Below are 24,250 nucleotides of genomic sequence, written 5' to 3' on the forward strand. Positions count from 1 at the left end.
GAAAGAGGATAAGAGGGTTCTGAACTCCAGCTCCTAGAGAGAGGGGATGGAAAGGGGGGAGATATTTGATGTATTAATAGGGTTATGTGTGGCTTGGAGGGCAAGACGAGATTGGACCTGGAAGAAAAAGGGGACAATTATGTCCAAACATAGACAGATAGTTGTAGAGATGACAGTTACCCCATGTTGCAACCTTGTGAGGGACTTGGGATTCAGAACTCTGGTGGTGGGAATGGTATGGAATTATACCCCTATTGACATGTAATTTTGTAAATCAATATTGAATTGCTAATAAAAAAATTTAAAAATTACAGCAAAAAAAGAAAAGAAAAAAGAAATTCATAACTTTCAGCTCCACTCATTGGCCTCCAGAGAGAGAAACTAGAGACTAGGTTGCAAAAATTCTAGTACAGAGGATTTCCAGAGGGCCAAGTGGTGGTACACTGGGCTATGCACACATAATACAAAGTGCAAGGACCGCGCAAGGATCCCGGTTCAAGTTCCTGCTTCGCACTTGCAGTGGGGAGGCTTCACAAATAGTGAAGCAGGTCTGCAGGTGACTATCTTTCTCTCTCCATCTCTATCTTCCCCTCCTCTGTCAATTTCTCTCTGTCCTATCAAATGAAAAGTAAAAATAAAAATAAAAAGGATTTCCATGTTTCCAGAATGGGAAACAGGACAAGGAGCTGACAGAGTGGCACATCTGGAGAGGGCCTGACAATGACCCCCCCCCCCCCCCATATCTTGCCCTGGAGCTGACAGAGTGGCACATCTGGAGAGGGCCTGACAATGACCCCCCCCCCATATCTTGCCCTGGAGCTGACAGAGTGGCACATCTGGAGAGGGCCTGACAATGACCCCCCCCCATATCTTGCCCTATGCGTCTTTTCCATGTGACTGTTCCCCAGTTACAGTCCTTACAGTAAAGTTGTAAGCCTGAGTAAAGTCATTTTTTTAGCTGTGAGTCATTCTATTGAAAGATCAAATTTGATTTAAAAAAAAAAAGGCTCAAAATGGAGACATGCATGCCAACCCCCTACCATGTCTTCAGATCTAACCTAATTCCAATTTCAGTCTCTCTTAAAAGTGAAAGTTTGAATTAATCAGGTGAAAATTCTTGATCAGCACTAGTGACATAATTCGTAATGGAAGCCCCCTCTTCTGCCTACCTTTAAGGGGGTGGTGGCTCTGCCTTGTCCAAAGTGTTGTAACTTTATATACCTTCTTATCCTGAATAAGACTCATATGGACTCTATGGGGTGAAGAAAAGCAAGAACGCAAAACAAAACAAACAAACAAAAAACAATGGTACCGCTTTACTTTGTGCGAGGAGCTGAGTTCTAGTCTATGGTCATTGCATGGGAGCACCATGCAAAGGGGAAGTTTCCCCAGTGATGGAGCAGTGCTGTGGCTTCTCACCCTAGACTTCCTATAGAAAACTGAAGAGACCACTGTGAGTAGTAGAATCATACATGTATGAAGTCCCAGCAAAAAAAACCCTGGAGGAGGAGATAGGGAGATAAGGAGAGAGAGAGAGAGAGAGAGAGAGAGAGAGAGAGAGAGAGAGAGACCTATAGCACTGTTTCACTTCTTGTGAAGCTTTCTCCCAGCCCAGCCCCTCTTTTTAATTATTATTTTAAATATTTACTGAAGGGAGAGTGGGAGAGGGAGGAGGGGAGAGAACTAAATCATCAATCTGGCTTATGGGGTCCCAGCGAGGAATCACTCTGGTGCTTGACTGAGACACACCCACAGTCATTCATGAATCGTTTAAGTCAGTTCAAGCTTTAAAGTTATTAGCATAGATCTTGTTTTTTTTTAAACTGTGGGAGGGCGTTCCGAGAACCGCTGAGTTTATAGCCACAGCCTCTCAGAAATATAGGTGATCCTTGGCACATCTGGCACTTGTGACAGGTGTCTAAACTGGGGACAGCCTGGTGAGACCGGTAAAAGTTTACTTGTAATCAACTGTGAGAAAATTTCTAATTAAAAACCATGATAGTCTGGGGTTCTTATCAATGTGGGACAGCACAGATAAAGATCGCTGGTGGAAGGTACTAATACATACCTTCTAGAAGATGTCATTGTGGTGTTACCATAGATATTATCCTCAAGGGGGTGTATTGCAAATACCACGTGTCTGCAAACACCGGGTAATTACTTTTTGTGGCTAGTCCCCCAAAGCTCACCTAACCCAGTTGAGGAGTGGTGAGAGGACAGACAGCCCCTGAAGGTGAAGGTGAGGACAGAGGCCCTCTGCTGTCCAGAGCCCTTGGCTACTGACCTCTCTGTTGCAGGCCTCGTGCCAATCACCTCCTGTCCCTCTTGTCCCCAACTCAAATCAAAACCCATTCCTTGGGGGTAGTTTATTGATTCTCAACTTGTACTTAATAAACACCTGGATAATTGAGAAAAACGTTTAAGTCTGGCTGTCAAACATGTTGATTCTATTGCCTTAGACTTGGTCCTAGGAATCATTAATTGAAAAAATAGCAATTCTAATCTGCACTGAGGGTGAGGGCCACAGGAAGCTACAAAGCTTCCAGTTTAATCTACTCACACAAAGGGTGCGGGTGATGGATAGGTGGAAGGGGTCAAGTGCAGCATTTAACTCGTAGGAAGCAGTTGAAGATGTTGGACATTAAGCCAGCCCCCTGCTCCGCCCCTGCTCCATTGCTGACACTATGGCCTATTTACACAATCATTGTTTTGCCTGAAAAATTCCCCACCCAGGGGGTCGGGCGGTGGCACAGTGGGTTAAGCGCATGTGGCACAAAGCGCAAGGACCGGCGTAAGGATCCCGGTTCGAGCCCCCAGCTCTCCACCTGCAGGGGAGTCGCTTCACAGGCGGGGAAGCAGGTCTGCAGGTGTCTATCTTTCTCTCCCCCACTCTGTCTTCCCCTCCTCTCTCCATTTCTCTCTGTCCTATTCAACAACAGAGACATCAATAACGTCAATAGCATCAACAAGGGCAATAATAATAACCACAAGGAGGCTACAACAAGGGCAACAAAAGGGGGGAAAATGGCCTCCAGGAGCGGTGGATTCATAGTGCAGGCACCTAGCCCAGCAATAACCCTGGAGGAAAAAAAAAAAAATTCCCCACCCATTCCTTTGATCTATCTTCTTTCTACCTGAAGACCCACCCTGCCTGCAGGGTACATTAATCTCTCCAGTTAAAATCCTACCAACCATTGCTATGGAAGCTTTCTACCTTCCCGCTCTTTTTCTCCACCCCCTTTCCCAGCCATCTCTGTTCCTGACTTGCCACTTGCGGTTTTACCCTATAAAGCCCACTTCTGTTCCTGGATTCACTCTCTTTTCTCTCCCGCATCCCAACTTGGAGAAAGGCTGGCATGCAGAGTGGGAGGTGGCCATTGCGGTTTGGCAACACGTGGCTTAACCTACTGTGCTCACACCCGATTCTGGGGCTCCTGCATGAATAAAGATTTGTATTACCACACCGCCACGAGTTCCTGGTCTCCTGCCTGCAAGCTAGCCCTGCATGAAGCAGTGATTTTTAGATCTCTGTCCAAGAATTCACATTACACACTCCTGGACTGTTCTGCTGTTTTTCAGTATCTTTTCTTCCAAGTCTATATTCACACCTCTTAGAAATAACACCCCTCAAAATTCTTTCACAGTCACTTCTCCCTTCAGTGGCCCTCAATGGACTTAGGAGTCCCAGAGAGGGGCTGGTGGTAGGGAGATAGGGCTGCCTATCTCTCTGTGTGTGATCATTGATTATCAGGTTTGCAAGCTTAATTCTCTTCTCCCTGCAAGGGCACAGACTACAGCTCAAGACACAACAGCTCATGGACTTTCCAGCTAGATGTCTGGCTCCATATCACCCCCACCCCTGGATTTCTTTTCTCACAGATGCAGCCTCTGCTTCAACTCACAGCATGCTGCTAAATATCTGCAGAATCGGAATTGTCTTACTGTGGTGATGCCAAAGGTCTTTCAACCACCACCACCTCCCCAATACCTTTTTCATTTGGCAGGTGATTTCTGGTTCTGTTCTTACCACTAATTGCAGAAATCAAATAAGATTTAAATACCAAGACCAAATGTAAACCCTGTGTGGTCCCTGCTGCATTTAAAAATAGAAACTTCTGGAAAGTATGGAGAACAAAGCACTGGATTTGTTACACCTTACCCAGCTGGGTTACAGTCCACAGTCTGCTTAGAATGGCTGCAGGTCTCTGGGAAGTAATTGCTTCCAGGGTGGAAGGGCTCAGCCTCCATCTTCAGATCATATATGCCACACCCCCAGTAAGTATGAGCAATCTTTACAAACTGCTTTCTCATCAATATCTTCTTGAATTGACTTCCCCTGGAGCAACTAAGGAAGACAGGTTAACTGACCATCTTACTTAGACCTGGTCACTGCCTTCAAAGGCCAGAACTATTAAGCTCAGAACCACCTAAAAAGTTATGTCTCATGGAAAAGGATGAGGGATTTTGGGCCCTGCTCACCAGTTTCTACAAACAGGAGAGGCTGGAGATTGGGTTAGAAATCTTCCTGAACAAAGGTTCTCCACATTGCCAAACTTGTGGACTATGATTTTTGCAGAGCTTCCCTTGTAAACACTGACCTAGCCATTCTTGGAAGATTCATTCACATACAGGCTTATCACTGACACTCACTTCAGGGGATAGGTAGGTGTATGGGTGGGGGTCCCTGCAGCTGGGTCATGTATGAGAGAGTGTGTGTGTGTGTCTCACTGGGAAATGGACCCAAGGCCTTAAACGTGTGTAATATTGCTGAGTGATATCCCCAGGAAAAAGTTTTCATTCTGTATTTGGTGGAGGAGATGACAGGAGGAGAGGAAGAGTGAGGAGAGAAGCCACCACACTGCTCCACCAGCCATGCAGCAATCCCTCCTGTTATACATGGTGCCCCCTTGGTGCCAAGGCTCACACTCAAGGGAACAAACAGGGTGAGCTATTTATTATTCAGCCTTTGGATCACTGGGAGTTGCCTTTTTAAAAAGATTTATCTGGATGTAGGAAATAGCATAATAGTTATGCAAAAGGACTTTCATGCCTAAGATTACTGAGGTTCCAGGTTCAATCCCACACACTACTACTATAAGCTAGAACTGAGCAGTGCTCTGGTGAAACAAACAAAGCAAATCAATGGAACAGATAAAAGGATTCATCTATTCATTAGTTACATATATATAAATTGAGAAGAAGGAGGAGGAGGAGGAGGAGAAGAAAAAGAAGAAAAAAGAGGAGGAGGAGGAGAACCAGAGGGAGAAGAGGGAGAAGAGCCAGAGCATCACTATGGCACACACAATCATGCAATGCTGCTAGGGATTGAACTCAACACCACACACTTACTAGTTCAGTGCTCTAGCCAGTACACAACCCTAAGATTGCACTGTGGCCTCTCTTAATGACAAATGAAAACCACAAAACTCACAATAAAGGAAAAAAAGATACTTTTTAAAGATTTAAAAGAAATAGAATGGAATAAAGCTATTAGTAGGTCCAGGGACTAGGCCATGGTGATTTTTGTCTCTGCTGGCTGATTTGTAGGAAAACAAAACAAGAGATCCTCAAGAGAGAAACAGAACTGAAATTGGAGCATGGCAAACTTTTGGTCCCATCTGCAGCCTAGAGTGAAAGTCTATCTCTCAGGACATCCACAGGACCTAGAGTTCGCCCTGATATTTATGGTTCTGGCTAAAATGTACCACCTTATCAGCTAAAGATTAAGAGATTCAACATGAGTGTCAACAAGTAGGTGTGTGTGTGTGTGTGTGTGTGTGTGTGTGTGTGTGTGTGTGTTCACCAGAGCACTGCTCAGTTCAGGCTACTAGTGGTGCTGAGGATCCAATCTGAGACTTCTTGTAGGCAAACCCCGTGCCTTAGTGCTGTGCTATCTCCTCAGCTCCCCAGATTACTGTTCTGTGTCTTATCTCCTAAGGTCCTGTAGTTCCCTGGAGCTCTTCCCACAGGTGCTGCCTGGATGGAGGGGTTCCTGTCACAGCGCACAACTCAGATAGGTGCAGGAGCCCATCTGCTAAGAGTCAAGGCCTGATTAGGTCCACAGCGGCCTAGGAATCTCGGTTCCCTGCTAGGTTACCACCACCCGCCACTGTGCTGGGGAAGATACTTCATTTGTCTAGGCAGGTTTGCTCCAGCTAATCACACAAGGCATACATATGCGTTTGTTAACCATCCATAGGTGTCAGGGAAAAATCACACACATTCCGTATGGTCCTCATTTCCAGTGCCCTACTTACCAACTTCATCCCTGATGTTTGCAAGTTCGATTGACAGCTCTTTCTCTTTCACAATGGCACTTTCATTCTGAAAAAAAACAAAACGAATACCGAGAATCCCCTAGTTTTTTGCTAGATGAGCACTTTCACATGTTTAATTAATGAACCGTATTATGCAAATATTTGTCAGTCTGGCCTTTAATAAAATCATTTTCTCATCATATAAGCATATCGAAAACTGGCAAAGTCAAGTCTGACTCACTCATTTGCATCACATTCAAAAATGACAAAACTTGCAATATATTAGTAGCCTCTATGCTTTTATCTATGTGACATTCTTGTATGTCTATGTCATATACTTTAATTTGATGTAACACACTGTTCATTATTATCCCTATTATGATATATTTGACCATGAAAATGTCTGTGCCATATTCTATCATTTTCTGAGGAGCAAATTCTTATTTTACTAACTGTCCCGATTCCCCCTTTGGTGTGTGGCATCGCTGATAAATAATGAGCACAAAAAGAAGCACAAGATATTTCCTTGTAATAGGACCAGCACCCAAACCTGATGGTGCTAGGTTTTTGGAACTATGTGTATAGATAAAAAGAATAAGGAGAAAATTCACACTTTGAATATTATTTAATGCAAAGAATATCAATTGTAGCTAAAAGACTGCTAAATTATTCAAACCAAGTACATCATTCTAAGATATCAAACAGCTTAGCAGTTGAAGATATGCTAAAAGCATAATCTGGGTTACTGAGTCACATTAAACATTTACATCACTATAATTTTATTACCACTAATACAAACTAGGAAGATGTACTACATAAATCTGTTTCAACTTGAAGACACACAAAATATAGGCGTTTGAAAAGAGTCCCTGTCACTCCATAGGATGCAAATATGTTCTTTCTTTATTAACCTCCCTTGGCTTTTACCTAGCATCTCCAGAGAACTCTTGTCACATGTGAATAGACAACTGTCACACATTTGTTTCTGTGTCTTCTGTCTTTGGTCCAGGATACCAGATGTGCTGCTGTGGGTTGAGGGAGGTTCCCAGATTACCCAAGGACATTTGCTAAGTGATGGATAATATTCTTTCTAAAAAAACATTCTTTCTTTATTTTTGTGATAGATACAAAGAGAACTCAAAAAGGAAAGGGGAGGTAGAGAGGGAAGGAGAAAAAGAGATATCTGCAGTACTGCTTGACCACTTGCCAAGCTTCCCCTCTGCAGGTGTGGACCAGAGACTTGAATCTGGGTCCTTGTGCATTGTAACAATGCACTTAATCAGATACACCATCACTTGGCTCCTGTAATAATATTCTTTTTTTAAAAAAAATTTTTAATTTTTTCCCTTTTGTTGCCCTTGTTGTTTATCATCGTCATTGTTGTTATTATTGTTGTTGTTATTGTTGTCATTGTTGTTGAAAAGGACAAAGAAAAATAGAGAGAGGGAGAGAAAGACACCTGCAGACCTGCTTCACCGCCTGTGAAGCGAACGCCCTGCAGGTGGGGAGCCGGGGGCTCAAATCAGGATCCTGATGCGAGTCTGTAAGCTTTGCGTCATGTGCGCTTAACCTAACCCGTTGCGCCACTGCTCAGCTCCCTTAAAAATATTTTTATTGGGGGGCCAGGGTAGTGCTTCGGGTTAAGTGCACGTGGCAGGCATGAAACTCGAGGACCGGAGTAAGGATCCCGGTTTGAGCCTCCGGCTCCCCACCTGCAGGGGTTTTGCATCACAAGTGGAGAAGCAGGTCTGCAGGTGTCTATCTTTCTCTCCCCATCTCTGTCTTCCCCTCCTTTCTCCATTTCTCTCTGTTCTATCTGGCAACAACATCATCAATAACAACAATAATAATAACCACAACAATGAAGGGAAACAAAAAAGGAAAATAAAAACAAGGGCAATAAAAAAGGAAAATAAATAAATATTTAAAATATATATATTATTGAATTATTATTGGATAGAGACAGAGAGAAATTGAGAGACAGAGAGAGACAGTGACACACCTGCAGCCGTACTTCACCACTTGTGAAGCTTTCCCCTGCAGGTGGGGACCAGGGGCTTGAACCTGGGTCCTTGCACACTATAATTAATGTGAGTGCTCAACGAGGTGTGCCACCGCCTGGCCCCTGTGATAATATTCTTAATGGCAAAAAATATATATTTTGATTTGCTGGTCATAGGTCAATAAAATCCAAGTGTTTGGACACTTTTTGGTATAGAGTCACTATTTGGTTTTTCCTAGTCCTTTATGATGACTTCTGAATGTATCCTGCAGAAAATGCGGAGAAGTCATTAGGAAAGGAGCCAACATCAGAAGCTCCATCTTGGTCTCCCATGCTTCTCCCCCTCTCTCTCGGCTCCTGCTTGCCTGATACTTTATGGTAAAGGACATTCTCATGCATTGTGTGTTGCTTATATAGGGGCCTGTCATGGATAGATGGAGAACCAATCAGAGTGAAATGACAAGCCCCACAGGAGAAATTTTGGAGGCTGTCCTATTGAGGGTGCTTAGCAATGGATCTCAAAGTTTTACAGAAAATGAACCACCCTGACCCTGACCCGGTGACTGTGTTCCGGTGACTTGTCAACTCACTGAAGTCAGCCGAACAGTTTTGGGACTGTTCCCTGTACTGTTTCTCACTGGCCCACGCACTGCTTCTTATCATTTCCTATATAAACCCTACATCCTGAGGGCAAGATGAGTTTTGAGACACAAGTCTAGCATCTTCTCAGGTATCTAGCACCTGAAAATAAACCTTTTTCTTGCATCAAATTAACTGGCCCTTTGAGCTTAAGTCTTGAGCCTTGGCATTTGGTAACATGATCAATCTGTGTGGTTTGGTGACAGATGTTCCTAAAGTGCTTACTTTTGAAATGACATCACCTCTACTAATTTATGCATTCTCTGCATTCATTAAGTCACTTTTGTTTTCTGCCAGCCAAATCAGAATGACACTGTGCTACCCTGTAAAGGGATGAGTCAACAGCTGTGACTGCAGGGACATCACTTCCTAGGCAAGAAACGGGCCTAAAGTGTCTCTTCTATTCTCCACCTCTACCCTCAAAAAGTTATCCTTCCACTCACTGTGACTCAACAGATTCCAGCAGCCATCTCAAAAGACCCGCAGGTCCCAGTGAACAGTCAGGAACCAGGCAGGTCTCCTGCAAAGACTCCCTTTGAAAACAGCTCATGTCACAACTCCTCTGTGTCCCCTAGCCTGGGCCAGATGCAGAGTGATGACATGGTGGGATGGCTGAAACTGAAGCAAGGCCTCCTCTGATAGCCTGGTGTTAGATCAGTGCTACCCTAAACGGGAAATGAGTGGAAAATTCCTAACTGGTGCCAAGCACACAAACTCTTCGTTCAATCCTTGCCTATTAATAGAACCCCATATTAACCAGTGAAACCATCTTGGTGAGAGAGTTCAGAATCAAATTTTGAAGTCTATGGAAGTTATCCCACTGCTTACTCTGACAGGTGTAACTTGAAATGGACACATGGAGACTATCTCCCCAAACACCTCTGATTTGGCAGTATATCTCTCCTTCTAACCCCGCCCCCCAAGTTTTCAATTCTCTTCAGTGTGACACACCATGTTCAGATTTAACCCATGAAGAGGCAGCCCCATAATACACCTTCATCCCCCCCCCCCCCACAATCGCCAGCCCTAAACATACCATTGCAATTCAGCACTACTGACACCTACATTTTTTCTTAGACACAGCCCTCTGGAACTCTTGGGGCATTCCATTGTGAATCTTTCCTGGTTACGGAATCCTGGAAAAGCATACAATCTGCTAACCATCCCATCCACTTTAAGCAGCTGGATGTGTGGCCAGGGTGCAGGCAGCCTGCCACACTCCATTATGTTCATCTGTTTGGCCAATGGGAGTTATATGTTCCAGCAGGGGATGCTACCAGGGTGAACTTGGAGATAATAGGAAGTGAAAACGCCTCTCCTTATTAGTGTGATTATGTGATTCCACACTTGCCATCAGCCACCTCAGCCCCTCCTTGAACTAGGAGGCAACAGAGCAGACTGGGGATTTTTAAAACTGATGCTAGATGAATCTGAGGTGCTTTCTCTCCAACTAATCTAGAAAAAGGAAGCTTGTACCAAATAACATGTATTTACTGCATATATTACCTACTTGGTGCCAGGCAGAAAAATTCTGCTTGTAAGTCAGTCAGAGAGTCAGTAAATGAATAAGTGATTACTAGACAATGTGGCATCACTCTGTGGGGGAGAGCTGGCAGGAGACTGCTAGGACCAGAGGCCTAATAAGCAGGATGACATGATGGGAGCCACTCAAGTCAATGGCCAGGAGGGCCAGTGACACAAACAGCACCTGGGGGCTATTTCTGGGAACTTCTGTCACCACCATGAGATGTGCCTTTCCTTCTCTTGCCAAGTTCTTATCCCTGGTCTGTGGTTCTTCTTGAAACAAATTCTTGATTAGAGGGACTGCTGACAAATTCACAACATTCACTATATAGTTCTGAGTAATTCCTACTGTTGGATTTCTCTTCTTCACCTACTTTTAAGAGGAGAAGCAAAAAAGAAAAAAAAAAAAAGAGGAAGAGCAGGCTGGGAGGACATCACACTGGTTATGCAAGCTACTTTGAAGCCTAAGGCTCTGAGCTTTCAGGTTCAACCCCCAGCACCACCATAAGCCAGACATGAGCAGTGCTCTAGTGTTAAAAACTAAGCAAAACAGGAGGGGCATGTTTATGTAAAGTTTAAAAATATAGGGGGGCCGGGCGGTAGCACAGTGGGTTAAGGGTTAAGAACATATGGTGTGAAGCACAAGGATCAGCATGAGGATTCAGGTTTGAGCCCCTGGCTCCCTACAAGCAGGGGGTCGCTTTGAAAGCAGTGAAGCAGGTCTGCAGGTGTCTATCTTTCTCTACCCCACTGTCTTCCCCCCCTTTTTCTCTCTGTCTTATCCAACAACAACAATAGCAATAACAATAACAATGATAACAGTAAGGGCAACAAAAATGGCCTCCAGGAGCAGATTTGTAGCGTAGGCACCAAGCCCCAGCATTAACCCTGAAGGCAATATATATATGGAAGTCCCAAGACTAAGTCTACTGCTTTAGTCGGCCCTGATGTCAGAGGAGATCAGGGAAATTCATAATGTGAGCCAGGCCACTTCTTCACAGGCTGCACAAAAGAACCACAACAGGAAGATGAATAGAGAAAATTTAGTTCTGGTATTGAAGAAGACATCCAGGTCCCTTCTTAGGGTGGGTTTTTGAAATTCAAAATGACATACATACACATCAAGTTAGAAAGAGATAAAAGAATTTTCCTTTCTTCCCAGAAACAATATTGCTTTTCACCTGGGGTTCTCTGATTCAGGTTAGGGTTTGATTCCCTGTGGTAGAACTTTGTCTTAACCAGGAAGCATTTTCTTTTTTATTTCAATATGAGCCAACCACAAGGTGACATCAGCGGTAGACGTAAGCCCTTGGTTTCATGCCACCTTTTGTGAATACTGCATTCATTTTCAATATTAATATTGTAAAAATTGACCAGATTCATAACAGAGCTCAGTGGAAAATTCCTTTGGGAGGTGGACTGACCTTTTGTTTTTCATTTCAGTTATTATGGCTAGAAGGCAGCACTGATGCTAGGCTTTGACTTAATCAATAAGTATTATTTCATTCCACATATAATTAACATAGGCTACTGTGTTTCTGTATCTGCTTTCCTACTCTGAAATGAAATCTAATATAGAGTGATAAAGGGCAAAGTATCAGTCACATTTAATATTCTTAACTACATGTCAGTGTCTACTTGTGTGATAAATGAACAAAGCCCTGTCTTATTTTAAAACAAACCGGAATGACTAAACTTAAAGTGAGCATGTCTTTGCTCTTGTGCCTATTGAGAGTCTCAGGCTAGAAAAATATCTAGTTTACCTAAGAGGCTGCAGTGAGTGAGGAACTGTCATAACATACCTGAGCATGGTCAGCTAGAAAGGACAGAGACATATATGGCCCAAGGAGAGAGAATGAGAATACAAAAAAATAATGCCAAGACCTATAAGAAATATGAAAAGAACTCATATTAAAGGGAAATATGGAGTTCTTTCTCTCTCCCTTTCTCTCTCTCTAATATGGAGGAAATAAAGAGGCAAAGTCAGGGAACAAATCAAAGTAGATGAAGACCAGCCTTTGATCTCAGACTGCAGGAGTGAGGTTATCAAGAGGGACTGGGTTGGTAAGCACTGCTTAGGTACATTGGTGGTAAACTTGGGGTTCAGTGAACTTTGATGGGGGATACTGGTGCTTTTGTGGTAATATATCTTGAAGAAGTGAGAAATTGTGCTTTTAAAACATTTATAGCCCTGTAAGTTAAGAGTTCTTCAAAAGCAAAACTAATATTGAGGGGAAGGGAAAGCAAGAAATAATACTGAACAATCCTGAATTTCAGATAAACAAAGGAAAGGAAAAGTAGTCAGAACATGTGATTTTTTAAGCCAAACATCTGTCTGCCTGTCTGTTACTGAGCTTTCTGGAGTGTTATCTTCTACCTTCCCCAAATTTATTATTGTCAGATCACTCATGCTACCTTGAGAACAGTAAGAGACTTTCTCTGACTCCCATCCCAAGAATATATAGAAATATATATATCTATATATATAAGAATATATAGAATATATATATATATATATTCTTGGGATATATAGACTATATCCCAAGAATATAGAGAAAGGGTCTAGATTAGCCCAGATTATGACCAGCACATAAAAGGCTAGGGTGGAGATAGGCAAGGAATCCCTACAGGAACTGACAGTACTTAACCAGCCAGACAAGGCAGCTGCAGTTGACGGAGTGAAGTCACTCAGAGCAATTCAGGACCATGGGACTTGGACAAGCTGGGCTCTGAGGCCACAACAAGCCTAAATCATATACAAACTCTGTTAGCATTAGAGCTTTAATGTATCTAGACTAACTCTACAAAGAAATATCATGTCTGTCACGCTTGTTAGCATTCCTTTGCCTGCCAGACAAACTTCTTGTTAAAAAACAAGTTTGCAGTTCAGTTTGTACACCTAGTTTACTTAACTCTTTAGAGGTCAACTTTGCTGAGAACCATCAGCTCTGGGCAGTTCCTGTACTTGAAAGCACTAACTTCTCCTTTCACTCAATTCTAAGAATGAGTATCAGAGCCACATAACTTTCACCTGATTTCACTACAGTCTTGTATGGGTACCGAATTTGTTCTCTATACTTTTGTTTGCTGTCTCACTTGTGATGTCTCTGGAAAAGAATGAAGTATAGCAACAACCAATAACTGATGAACTCCATAGGGCAGGGTGTGCCTTTTAAGAATTCTTTGCTAATCCCCTTAAGATCAGGCACAGAAGAAACCAGTAACAAAACCTGTCAATGGTTTCTTTTAAAGTGGAAAGAAAAAAACATATCCCTGATTAGGTTTTAGAACCAATTTGCTCATTTGATATCACTTACTTTATACTCTGGGCAAAATTCTATAGTTTTCTCCTAATAAATGCCAAAGAAGCATCTTCAGACTTATATATCTTGATCCCATCTCTGAAACACTAACTTCAATGTTTTGTTTTGTTTTTTCCTTTTTGCCTCCAGGGTTATTGCTGGGGCTCAGTGCCTGCACTATGTATCCACTGCTCCTGCGGCCATTTTCCCCATTTTTTCAATTTATTTATTTTGGGTAGGACAGAGAAATGTAAAGAGGACGGGAAGACAGAGAAGGGGAGAGAAAGATAGACACCTGCAGATCTGCTTCACTGCTTGTGAAGCGACCTCTTCCCCCCCCCCCCCCGCAGGTGGCGAGTAGGGGCTTGAACCAGGATTCTAGCAAGGGTCCCTGCACATTGTACTATGTGCGCTTAACCTGGTGCACCACCACTTTGATTGTGCTATTCTCTTGTTAACATCTTTTGCTGCACTATTATTAAATTGTTTAAAAACTTTTCTCTAGATTAAATCTTCTGTTTCATAGCTATCTAAAATTCAGAGGATATGTTTCTTATTATCTTTTGAAAATTAAGCATGGCTGAAGTAATCAGAAACAACCTGATCAACAATTTTATCAGACCTCTTTCAAACTGTTCTGAAGCTGGAGTTGTTAGAAATGATTAACGGAGTATTTTATGGTGGAATTTATGGTAGGAGTTCAAGAAGGGTAGATTTCCAGAGCTGAATTGGGAGGGAATCCTATAATGCTTACCTGGCCCATTATGTCACTATAGAAAAGATAAAAATATTCTTGGCATATTGACTGAGTTACCTGAAAAGCAGGCAACTAAATAAAACACGTTAATTTCTTTTAATTTACGAAAAGATAATCCCCAATTCCCGACACGAACACTTAACGAAAATATATCCGCAAAAACCTCTATCAGTGTAATACTGCTCTAAAAGATCTCAAAGAAACATGGACATGGACGTAAGCATGAGAAAGTGGACAGATAAGAGAGTTCTAAATCTTCCATTATTAGAACATAATCTGTATGAAGTGTGAAGTTTAAAATTAAAGCACTTAGTTATTAAACATCCCTCTATTAAAGATATAGAATATTATTTCTCCAAATTTCTAAATCAAGTCAAGAAATTGGTTTAAAAAAAGAGCAACCTCATTTAAAAGTAATATTCTCTCAAAGGGGCCTTTATATTACAGCTTCTGTATCTAAAATTCTTGTGCCAGGGCTCAGGAATATTAATATTAAGATATTACTGCACAAAGAGCTGATGTTTCCCTTTTATCACTGTGCTAACTATTGTCACAGAGTTTCCTCCAACACCTTTTGTGGTGACCTTTCTTTAAAAAAGAGTATGTTCTCATCAATATTACACTTTGCGACAATTAAGTGCAAATGTTTTACATTTCTGTTTATTAAAAAGCCTAAGTGTGTATATGAGTGTTGTAGTTCATATCCATAGAAGCAAAAACAAATTCACTGAAATAATTACAAGTACCATAACTAAAGTTCCAGGTGACTTTTAAGTAGGCAGTACAGTTTTCCTAAGAGAGATGGAACCCTGCTTTGGGTCAAAGTTCATAAATAGAAATAATAACTTAGATGGTCCCAAATGACCTCCGTGTAATGAGTTTTATATTAAGCTATATATTTTCCCCCATGCACGCACAAACTGTATCTCAATCTAGCTATATAGCTGATAGACCTGGGTAGTAATGATGCAATTTCAGCCTGTTAAATCCCATTTTACACATCTGAGAAATCTCAATATATGTAATAATAAAATATACGAGACACAACATTTCTTGACAACATTCCAGTAGTGGAATTAAAAGCATATTCTAATCCCTCTGCCAGTTCCCAGACAAATGTAAAAAACTAAGGAAAGCCTTTACATTGGAATTGTCATGTATTTCTCACTGGTATTCTGTTCTCAACTTCCTGGCTGTGAATTTTCCTTCAGCAAAGGCTTGAACACACCCTCTGACTCCCTGGCTTGTTAAGTTTTCACCTCTGTGTTCTTCATCCCTGCACAAGTACAAAAAAGAGAGTAACTGGACTGGAGCTGTCTTTCCTGACCTTAAGAATATGAACTACAGGGATGGTTGCTATTTGGAAATTGGAGTGGCTAACTTTCAAAGTTAGCACTTGAGGCGTTGCTAAAGTCTCCACTCTGATTCGGTTTTGCAGGTCCATTATTAAAATGCGTTAAGAATGTTGCAAGGATTTTCTTGGCTGCTTGTATTTTCAAGATGTTTGAGCAGAGCCCTGTTGTTTCAGGGAAAAAAATGCAACAGTTACATTGTGACTGCAGAAATAGAGAATTATGTAAAGCACTGCAGAGTAAGAGAGTATATGAGACTCAAGGATTCCTTCAACACCATTCACAACAACCACCTTCAACCACCTCCTGCCCACCAACAAAGCCTCTCACATGCCAGGGGAGAGGGGCAGAGGTGGCTGACTCTGGCTTTCTCTCTGCCCTTTCCAAGGAGGAGGTGGAGGAAGAGAGAGAGAAAGGGAAGGCAAAGTACCGTCTTGTCCAGGCACTGAAGGCAGTTATAAGGCTTGCAGCAGGAGTGGCCCATCCCGGCAGGCTGGCTGGCAAGGGGACCTCCTTCATTCAACGTGTCAGCAGCTGACTCCTAAGGCGAGGTAATGGCTCAGAGGAGAGGGAAGCGCGGCAGAGAGCTATCACAACTTCCATGTGGTCCTCTTGGCTGCCCTATTTCCCCTGAATAACTTGAGGAATGCAGGAGGCAAAGGAGAGGAGGAGAGGTGGGGAGGAGGAGGCGGAGGTGGTGGTGGTGGAGGAAGATAGTGAACAAACAGCGGCTGGCGCCTGCTGCAGGGCGGGGAAAGCAGGAGCCAGAAAGGGAGGGACAGGCAGAGGGAGGGTCACTCGGCCGCAGGAATCCTCCGAGGGAGGCATAATCAATAGTCTAGAGCGAGACAGCCTTTCCCAGCGCCGCCTCCCCGCGAGCACCGCGGTCCTGGCCTCTCCCAGCCCTCCCCGTGCGCCCCTGCGCCCCTGCGCCCCTGCGCGACGCAGACACGCCTGGAGAGGACTCGCCAGCACAAAAGACTCTGCCTGGGCTGCTCCTGGCTACGGGCTGGAGAGCCTCGGCTCGCCTCTATACAAGCTTCCCGCTGCCCAGGAAGTAAACATATTAGAAAGGTGCTGTAACCGGCCTTTCCTCCCCCAGGAACTCCTTTCCTGGTATTGGCCGCCAGTGGGGACCACCGAATGCTCACATGTATTTGTGTGCCGCGAACAGCTACTGCCTCCTTTGAAAGGGAATTGTGAAATCACTTACCTTGGCTACCATACAGACACTATTCGGTGGTTTCGGTAATTAAAATTGGGGGTGATATTTCTCTAAGGCATATTAGCACAAATACCTTAAAGGAATGAATCCTTTTGTAAATTTTCAAACAGTTAAAAACCTAAAAGGAAGGGGGTAAGAAGCAAACGTTATCTTTTTTCCTCCCCCCCCCAAAAAAAAAGAGACGTGGCAGTTAAAAATATATTTTTGTGACCTTGAAAGCAAATGATACCATTATTTATAAAATCAACTTTATATTAGTTGCTATCTCAAGAGTCATCCTAACAATTATATTTTTTGTTCTCTTAATTTACCTAAGACTGTCAACAGACGGGTGCTGTTAAAGTTAGTTCAGGCCTGAAATACAGTGGTTATGCAAATAGACTGTGAAGCCTAAGGCTATTAAGACCCAGGTTCTGTTTCCTTCACTGTCTTTTTTTTTTTTTTTTTTTTTAAACCAGTGAGCACTGCTTAGCTTTGGCTTATAGTGGTGCAGGGAACTCAACTTGACACTTTGGAACTTCAGGCTTGAGAGCCTCTTTGCATAACCATTATGCTACCTACCCCCAATCACTTTACTATAAACCAGAGCTGAACAGTGCTTTGGAAAAAAAAAAGTCTAGTTAAATAGCTCACCTGGATAGTGTGCTTAATTTGCCCTACATGTGACCCAGGCTTGAGTGTGGTCTACTCTGTACTGAAGGAAGCTTCAGTGCTGTGGAATGCTTCCATTTCTCTCTTGCCTATATCTGGAAAAGTCAGCCTGGAGTGGTGAATAAATAAAATAAATAAGATTAATTAATTTTACTTAATTGAGATATTAGAGTAGACTTGAATGGAGTAGCACTCATTCAAATGTAATGAGGACAAGTATATTAGGTGTCAAATAGGAATTAACTGGAATGTTCGCTCTAAACTTAAAAGACTAGCAAACCAAATGTCTCCTTAAAGCCAACAGATAAATTAGCATAATCCATTAGAAAGGCAATTTGACTGCTTCTATCAACACATACATATCCAGATACTTTGGCACATTCCAGTTCTAGCCAATTGTAATACTCAGTAAGGATATCCTCTTCACCATCACTGGTAGCAGCATAAAAGTGGGGACACCCTGGGGGCTGGGAAGTAGCTCACATGGTTAAGTGCTCATGGTACAAAGCACAAGGACTGGCACAAGTATCCCAGTTCAAGCCCCTGGCTCCCCACCTGCAGGGAGGGAGCAGGTCTGCAGGTGTCTGTTTTTCTCTACCCCTCTGCCTTCCCCTCCTCTCTTGATTTCTCTCTGTCCTATCCAACAACAATAACAACAATACAATAATGACAACAATAATAACAACAACAAAATGGAAAAAATGGGGCAGAGGTAAATAGCATAATGGTTATGCAAAGAGACTCTCATGCCTGAGGCTCCAAAGTCCCAGGTTCAACCCCCCACACCACCACAAGCCAGAGCTGAGCAGTGCTCTGGTAATAAGAAAAAAAAAAAAAAGGAAAAAATGGCTTCCAGGAACAGTGAATTCGTAATGCAGGCACCAATTCCCAGTAATTAACTCTGGTGGCTAATAAAATAAAATAAAATAAAATTGGAGACACTATCATTGTCTGACATCTTTGCACCACAAGGAATGTTGATACACTGTCAGGTGAGAAAAGAAATGCTTACAAATAAATAAAGCAGAACTACATACATATTCATTTGCATGCGTCTAGAACAAAGCTTTTGAAAAGATGCACACTGTTTGTTCATAAAGCAGTAGCCAGTCTTGGTGGATGGAAAACAGGGTCTTGGGAGTGAATGTAAACATCTTACTTTCATGCTAGTAAGCATTACATTCATTATTTTAAAAGAAAGCTTAGGGGACAGAGAGATAGGTCACCAGGCAGGACTCAAGCCTTGTCTTGCTTTTGGCCCAGGTTTGAGTCTTGCTTACACAGGCTTGCCTTCCTAAGTGAACACACACCTCTCACACTACCTGGCAATTAATCCTGGGCTCAGGGACTTTTGAACCACTGGGAGAAACTATACTGTAAGAAGTTGTGCCTTGGGGTGGAGCCAAGATGGCAACTCAGAGACAACACATGGCCTGAACTCTGCAAGGAGACTGCTTCAAAACTGGGAAGTTCGGGTAAGGGTAGGAATTCTGGCCACCAGGTTCCAGATGCTACCATGATGTCAACCAGACTTCCCTGGACAGATGACCCCACCAATGCGTCCTGGAGCTCTGCTTCCTCAGAGCCTTGCCCCACTAGAGAGAGAGGTTGGGAGTATGGATTGACCTGTCAACGCCCCTGTTCAGCGGGGAAGCAACTACAGAAGTCAGACCATCCACCTTCTGCACCCCATAATGACCCTGGGTCCATACTCCCATGGAGTTAAAGAATAGGAAAGCTGGGAGTTGGGTGGTAGCACAGTGGGTCATGTGGTGCAAAGCGCAAGGACCGGTGTAAGGATCCTGGTTCAAGCCCCAAATCCCAAACTGCAGGGGAGTCACTTCATAGGCGGTGAAGCAGGTCTGCAGGTGTCTATCTTTCTCTCTCCCTCTCTGTCTTCCCCTCCTCTCTCCATTTCTCTCTGTCCTATCCAACAAGGACAACAATAATAGCTACAACAATAAAACAACTAGGGCAACAAAAGGGAATAAATAAATATAAAAAAAAAGAATAGGAACGCTATCAGGGAAGGGGATGGGATATGGAGTTCTGATAGTGGAAATTGTACCACTCTTATCCTATGTTCTTGTTAGTGTTTCCATTTTATAAATAAAATAAAAAATAAATTAAAAAAAGGAATGCTACCAAAAAAAAAAAAAGAAGTTGTGCCTTAGTACACCTAAGCTGATATCAGCATTGCTCAGGATAGCCAAAATGTTGCAGCAACTACAGTATCTATGGATGAATGAATGAGTAAATTACATGTGGTAGTGTTCCAGGAGGTGGTACAGTGACTAGAGTTCTGGACTTAAAAGTGTGTGGTCCTGAATTCAATCTCTGGCACTGCATGTGCTATAGTGATGCTCTGGTTTTCTCTTTCCTTCTTTCTCTCCTCTGCCACATGTTAATAAATGAGTACATCTTTAAAAAAAATTTAATATGGCATATCCATACAATGGAGTATTATTCAGCCTTAAAAAGTGATGGAGTTCTGACACATGCTACCTAATGGACAAACCTCAAAGACATTTTGTTAAATGAAGTAAGCCAGACACAGGAAGATGTATAGTATTATGATTCTACTTATATGAGTTTCTTACATAGACATCAAATTCACAGAGATGAAAAGTAGTGTCCTCACTGGCTTCCAGACTCGGGAAGCAGGAATACGGAATCTGTTTTAGTAGGCACGGAATTTCAGTTTGACGAGATACATAGAATTACAGAGCATGATTGTATAACAACATGAACATATTTAATGTTTCTGAACTGTACACTAAATGATTAGAATGGTAAATTTTGTGTCATGTACATCCTATAAATAAAAAGTAGAGGCTTGCATTTGCCTTGGAGGATAGTTAGTCCTTGTACAACAGATATCTGACCAAGTCAAGATATGGCAAAGTTTCTATGCTATTAATAGAAGGACTTAAAACAAGTAGGGAGCCTTCACTGTGCCCAGAGAGTGATCTCATTGCACAAAGCTGCCTTCTATACCTAAAGGAACTGTCTTTCCAAATTAGGGTTTATAGTGCACTAAATACTATTCTTGGACGGTGAATGAGAATGCTTGCTCACACCAGCTCCCACAGGAGATCAGGGGAGAGATGAGGAAGTGACAGCAAGAAAGAGGAGGTTCCACTTCTGTGGTGAGGAAGCAAAAAGACAGGAGACACAGACTGGCTCCTACCTGTGGTGGGATTTCAGTTATTTCAGCAAATAACCTAGATTTTGAGAGATACATACATGTCCTTGAGTTTATACTAATGTTAGCTTTATTCATACGTTAAAAAATACGGGGCACCAGGCGGTGGCAGAGCAGGTTAAGCACACATGGCATGAAGCGCAAGGACCAGTGTAAGGATCCTGGTTTGAGCCCCAGCTTCCCACCTGCAGGGTAGTGAAGCAGGTCTGCAGGTGTCTATCTTTCTCTCCCCATCTCTGTCTTCCTGTCCTCTCTCCATTTCTCTCTGTCCTATCCAACAACAATAACAACAATAATGATAACAGCAGCAATAAACAACAAGGGCAACAAAAAGGGGAAATAACAAAAAAATACTTTAAAAATAATAAAAGATGAAGTTTTGAATACAAAAGATCTTCACATCTACATTTCCAGTTTTGACAGTTGAGAGATTTAGTTACCTCTATTTCACCTGTCCTTTATTATTTTTTATATGTGCATCACACAGACTTAGAATTATCAAGATTTTGCCACCTGATTTTTAATTATCCCTAACTTTTTTTATAGAGACAGAGAAGGCAGCAAGAGACACAGAGAGATACTACAGCACGGACCCTTCAATTTGGTGGGGACTGGGTTCTAACCTGGTTTGCACACATGGAAAACAACACACATCCAAGTGAACTATTTCAACAGGCTCCTCCTCCCCTTTTTCTTGAGTCTGGGGGTTGCTGGGTGGGGGGGCTGGGGGGGTGGACCCAGCACCAAAATTCCCTTCAGTGTGGTAGGGCTGAGTTTAAACTTGGGTTGCACTGCTAGCAAAGAAGCATACTATCCAACTGAGCTGTTGCCCTAGCCCTGCTTACCTCTTTTCTTTGCTAGAGTCGTTTAAAACAAAGTCTTACACATTTCAGTATGCATTTCTGAACTTTATGAACATTTCTAAAAAACCACAGCACCATTAAAAAGCCAACAAAATTGGCAGTATTTCCCTGGCATCTAGGATCTAGTCCTTTAAAAAAAATTTCCTGGTTTTTCAAATGAAATTATTGTACAGTTGTCTTATTTGAATCTGGACTCAGATTAGGTCAACAGATCACAGGAAGTGTCCAGTATTTCATCCACAGCAGTGCCCAAACCTCCTTGCCCTTCTCCTCCACAACACTGACTAGTTCAGAAAGTGGCTCAGCTGACTTGGAGAATGTCCCACATTCTGGGTTTGCCTCTATTTCTCTGTCATGTTATTTCACTTGTTGCCACATCCCTGTAGCATCCTTGCAAATGAAATTTCATTCTTGAGGCTGGAAGAGATTCAGGCTCCATTTATTTGCACAACAGTACCTCAAATGGGCATCACATTTCATCCCATCAGAAAGCACACCTGATGCCTGGGTGTTCCATATTTAGCAAAGCTATTATGGACCAAACACAAAAGCCGCACCCCCCCCATTATCCAGTTCCCCATCAACTTTTCATCTAATGGCTTCCTTTATGAATGATTATTACTGAATCAACTATTTCCCTGTGAGTTACAACATGATATTATCTTATCAGCCTCTTAGGTTGATTAGCCAGAATTTACATATAAGAACATGTTTTTTCAAAACAACAACAGAAAAACTAGTATAGCCACAGGCCCTTTGGAATTTAACTAAAATATACCTACTAGCTATCTACAAAATGGAGCCCCCCCCCCCAACTCTTCATCTGCACTATTCCAGCCTTTAGGTCCATGATTAGTCAACAATTTGCTTGGCTTTGTATGTTAACTCTCTTGTCAACCACCAGGTTCCAGATGCTAGCATGATGTGCTGACTAGACTTCCCTGGACAGACAACCCCACCAGTGTGTCCTGGAGCTCTACTTCCCCAGAGCTCTTCCCCACTAGGGAAAGAGAGAGACAGGCTGGGAGTATGGATCAACCTGTCAACGCCCATGCTCAGCAGGGAAGCAATTACAGAAGCCAGACCTTCAGCCTTCTGCATCCCACAATGACCCTGGGTCCATACTCCCAGAGGGTTAAAGAATAGGAAAGCTATCAGGGGAGGGGATGGGATACAGAGTTCTGGTGGTGGGAATTGTGCGAAATTGTACCCCTCTTATCCTACAGTTTTGTTAATGTTTCCTTTTTATAAAAAAAAAATAACATGTTTTTTCTTCAACAACTGGGATGATTTCAATTCTCTGCAAAGCACTTTATATAGGAAAGCAGGTTAAATGCTTAATCCTTTCCTCTTAAATGCCACTTCTCTGAAAATAGATTTGGTAGTACAAGGGAAGTCAGTGAGGCTACTTGCCTTCCTTTCCTTTTTTATAAAGAGATTTACTGAGAGAGGTAGAGGAGGGAGGGGGAGAAGAAGCACTGCTAAGCTCTGGCACTTGGTGGTGCCTGGGATCTGACCTCAGACCTCTGGGGCCTCAGTCATGCAAGTCTGGCAAGCTGTCTCTGTGCTTTCCCCCAGTCTTTACCTTTCCAAGACACCAGACATTATATTAACATATGCCATGTGTTTAAATCAGTTGCATTTATTATCCTTTTTAGACTCATTGGCTCATCTCTAGCCAATGGACACTCCTCTTGTTGGCTCCCATGTCCTTTGGACACAACTCATTAGTCTAGTCTGAAGGTCCTTGTTTTCAATCAGCACAGTCTCATAGACTGATCATAGCTAGTTCCTGCTACTCAGCCACAATCAGCCACCCCTCCTGCAGGAGCTTGTTTTCTTCTTGGCAAGGGAATTAACACAACAATTGAAGTGATGTCAGTTATCTTCTGAAGGTCGCCTGGTAGGAGTGAGATTTTCCTTGAACAAATGATACTTCCCACAGACAAAAGGTCCTTGGAAGAGGTCACCAAAGAAATCATTACAGTGTCTTGGACTATGGTGGGAAGCCCCTTCTCCTGCAGACTATGGTATTTATATCCTTTTCCCATATTTGGGAGCTACTCTCTGCCCTGACCCAGCTTTCTACTCTTGTTCCCAACTATGACACCATCTCCCAAAACAATACTTTTAGCCCATCTGCATGTTAGCTGTCGGGCTCAGACAAAAATTAGTTGTCACAAGTCCTTTGAAATATAGCTAAAATAGACTTCCTAGCATTTTCCAACATGAAGACCCCAAATGTCATCTGCTATATTCATACCTGATTATTTAAACAATTTGTTCTGCTTTATATCTTAATGCTTTTCAGCCACCAAGCTGCAGATACTACCAAGACACCAATGTGAATTCCTTGGGTAGAATACCTCACAAATGTGTCCTGGAATCCCACCTCTCTAGAGCTCTATCCCACTAGGGAAAGACAGAAACAGGCTGGGAGTATGGAACAGCCTGTCAATGCCCATGTCCTTGG

At 42.6% G+C, this 24,250-nt stretch overlaps 1 protein-coding gene across 3 annotated transcripts in view; it reads right to left on the reverse strand.

Moving 5' to 3' along the window:
* MTUS2 (microtubule associated scaffold protein 2) overlaps positions 1-24,250 on the reverse strand; it is a 411,436-nt gene that overhangs the window by 62,122 nt on the left and 325,064 nt on the right. For 2 of the 3 annotated variants that reach the window (XM_060191674.1, XM_060191673.1), the window contains exon 8: positions 6,258-6,324. In XM_060191674.1, the coding sequence (XP_060047657.1) occupies positions 6,258-6,324 (67 nt within the window). Of the gene's footprint in view, positions 1-6,257; positions 6,325-16,263; positions 16,644-24,250 lie in introns of those variants that run through there. The other variant, XM_007522394.3, reaches the window with a different exon arrangement.

Source organism: Erinaceus europaeus, chromosome 5 (assembly GCF_950295315.1).
Source record: "Erinaceus europaeus chromosome 5, mEriEur2.1, whole genome shotgun sequence".
Taxonomy (NCBI): Eukaryota; Metazoa; Chordata; class Mammalia; order Eulipotyphla; family Erinaceidae; genus Erinaceus; species Erinaceus europaeus.